This window comes from Emiliania huxleyi (assembly GCF_000372725.1).
Source record: "Emiliania huxleyi CCMP1516 unplaced genomic scaffold EMIHUscaffold_303, whole genome shotgun sequence".
NCBI lineage: Eukaryota > Haptophyta > Isochrysidales > Noelaerhabdaceae > Emiliania > Emiliania huxleyi.
In genome coordinates, this window is record NW_005199744.1 from 80263 (window position 1) to 82832 (window position 2570).

The following is a 2570-nucleotide window of genomic DNA, read 5'->3' on the forward strand; positions in this document are numbered from 1 at the left end:
AGTGAGTTTATGGATGTGTGAGAACGGTGCGGGACACGAGGAGTCACGCGGACCGACTCGTTGGTGACTCTGCTGCACGCCGTTTCAGAATTTTTCTCAGCGTGAGCGAGACGTGGAAGAGTGCCACCGTCGGGTAGGACGGGTCGGCCCGGAGTATCCGAGTAGCCGTCGTGGTCGTGGCGAGCAGCGACGACCACTCCGGCGCCGCGTCGGCAACATGGGAGCATGTCCGCCGCCACTTCGCGGTCGCAGCGCTGTTGTCGCCCGAAACGCCGCATGTACCTCTGGCGAGCCAAAGTGCAAAGATCGACTCGCATGTCGATTTCGACTTGACGGCAGCATGGAGGCATCACGTCTCCATGCTGCCGTCAAGTCGGAGCCAGTCTGCGGCGACCACAGCGCTTGCAGGAGGTACATGCGAGCTTTTTTCAGAGTCAACAATTGCGCGAAATCCCAGACTGGTGGATTTTGGGGCACTGTCTACCCCCTAGGAGAGAGCTGGAGGCAAGTAGCAGGTACATTTACACATAAAATTCTCGACAGGCCAGACCGCGACACAGAAGAGGTCTCCACACATGGAACAGGGCGCGGTGATGTCGGGTGTGTGCGAGACAGTGGACAGACATATACCTTAAGAGGTACGGAGAGAGAACAGATCGCGAGAGACCGCGGTACGTATCGGCGGCGTCATGCCAGCGTCGGTGAGCGTAGGGGAGGGGCGGAGAGGCCGTGAGGGTCTCGGACCCACCGTAGAGACGCGACGCGACGCGCGCGTGGGGCCCGAGAGCTCCGCGGCGCAGCGGAGGAGGGCGGAGGAGGGAGGGACGGAGGGAGGCGCTGGGGGGCGGACTCAGCGCTCCGCCGTGGACGCGCGCGAGGCGCTCGCGCTGTCCCTCGCCTTGGGGAAGTAGGCGGCCATCCGGGCGGCGCGGTCCTTGCGCCGCGCGACGACGTCCTGTAGAGGCGAGGCGGAGATCAGCCGAGATCAGCCGAGATCAGCCGAGATCAGCCGAGATCAGCCGAGATCAGCCGAGATCAGCCGAGATCAGCCGAGATCAGCCGAGATCAGCCGACGTCCTTGTAGAGGCGGTCGCGGTAGTCGGACACGGAGAACTTTGTGTCGTCGTCGATGGGCACCTGTGCAAGAGGAGAGGAGTTGAGAGGAGCCGAGAGGAGCCGGGAGGAGCCGAGAGGAGCCGAGAGGAGCCGAGAGGAGCATAGAGCAGGAGCATAGAGCAGGAGCCGAGAGCAGAGAGGGTGGGTCGTCCGCCTCATCTCGCCCAACATCTCGCCCAGTCTCTCGCCCAGTCTCTCGCCCAGTCTCGGCTGGGCCGCCGCCTCGAGCGCCGCGGGGCAGGTCGGCTCGTCGCCGGTGGCGAAGTCGGCCATCCACGCGTGGCGGAGGCAGGCGCGCACGTCCGGCCGCCTGGGGAGAATTGAAAGAAAACAACTGCCTGGGGAGAAGGGGCGACCTTGGGGAGCTCGGGGGGGAGCTCGGGCGAGCTCGGGGGAGCTCGGGGGAGCTCGGGGGAGCTCTGTGTGGGTGTGGTGGTGGTGGTGGTGGTGGTGGTGGTGGTGGTGGTGGTGGTGGTGGTGGTGGTGGTGGTGGTGGTGGTGGTGGTGGTGGGTGTGGTGGTGGTGGTGGTGGTGTTGGTGTTGGTGTTGGTGGTGTTGGTGTTGGTGGTGGTGGTGGTGGTGGTGGGTGTGGTGGTGCGTGTGGTGATGGTGGTGGTGGTGGTGGTGGTGGAGGAGGAGGAGGAGGAGGAGGGGGGGGGTTCCCCGCCGCCTGGCCGGGTTGAAGCGGAGCAGCTGGCGCGCGAGGTCGGCTGCGTCTGGCGGCGCGCCTAGGCGAGATATGGGGAGATATGGGGAGATATGGGGAGGTATGTGGAGGCATGTGGAGATATGTGGAGGTATGTGGAGGTATGGGGAGGTCTGGGGAGGTATGGGGAGGTATGGGAGGTATGGGGAGATGTGGGGCGATGTGTGGAGATGTGGGGCGATGTGTGGAGATGTGGGGGAGATGTGGGGAGATGGCGCGCGCCCTTCATGTCGGCGGATAGGTCGCGCAGTGCGGACGGCTGCTCCAAGGACTCGAGCATCTTGGCGGCGTACCTGAGAGAAGAGACCAGAAGAGAGGGGGGGGGGGTGGAGTAGGCACATGAGACGAGATAGATAGGTTGCACTGAACCCTGTTTGCCTGAGACAGAGCGTGCAGTCCACAAGACTAGCCTATGGTCTATGAGATCGAGCATCTTTTGTGGCGTGCTTTGATCCGCAGGCGTCGATGTCCCCGCGCGAGGGGAAGCCTAGTCGAGATATGGCGAGATATGGGGAGGTGTGGGGAGATGCGGGGAGGTGTGGGGAGGTGTGGGGAGGTGTGGGGAGGTGTGGGGGAGGTGTGGGGGAGGTGTGGGGAGGTGTGGGGAGATATGGGGAGATGTGGGGGAGGTGTGGGGAGGTGTGGGGAGGTGTGGGGAGATATGGCGCACCGGTGACGGCGAGCGTCTTTTGCAGCTGGTTCATGGTGGAGGAGCCGGCGAGGAGCGGCGCACCTGTCCCTCGGCGCA

At 64.3% G+C, this 2570-nt stretch overlaps 1 protein-coding gene across 1 annotated transcript in view; it reads right to left on the reverse strand.

Moving 5' to 3' along the window:
* Nucleotides 1-504: 504 nt before the first annotated feature.
* The window catches only part of EMIHUDRAFT_419013 (hypothetical protein), a 4780-nt gene continuing 2714 nt past the window's right edge, over nt 505-2570 (reverse strand). The window contains exons 3-9 of the mRNA XM_005774949.1: nt 2493-2555; nt 2270-2309; nt 2045-2115; nt 1787-1844; nt 1339-1426; nt 1075-1137; nt 505-952 (exon numbers count right to left, since the gene is read on the reverse strand). Coding sequence (XP_005775006.1) covers nt 851-952; nt 1075-1137; nt 1339-1426; nt 1787-1844; nt 2045-2115; nt 2270-2309; nt 2493-2555 — 485 coding nt within the window. The 3' untranslated portion in view covers nt 505-850. The remainder of the gene's footprint in view (nt 953-1074; nt 1138-1338; nt 1427-1786; nt 1845-2044; nt 2116-2269; nt 2310-2492; nt 2556-2570) is intronic.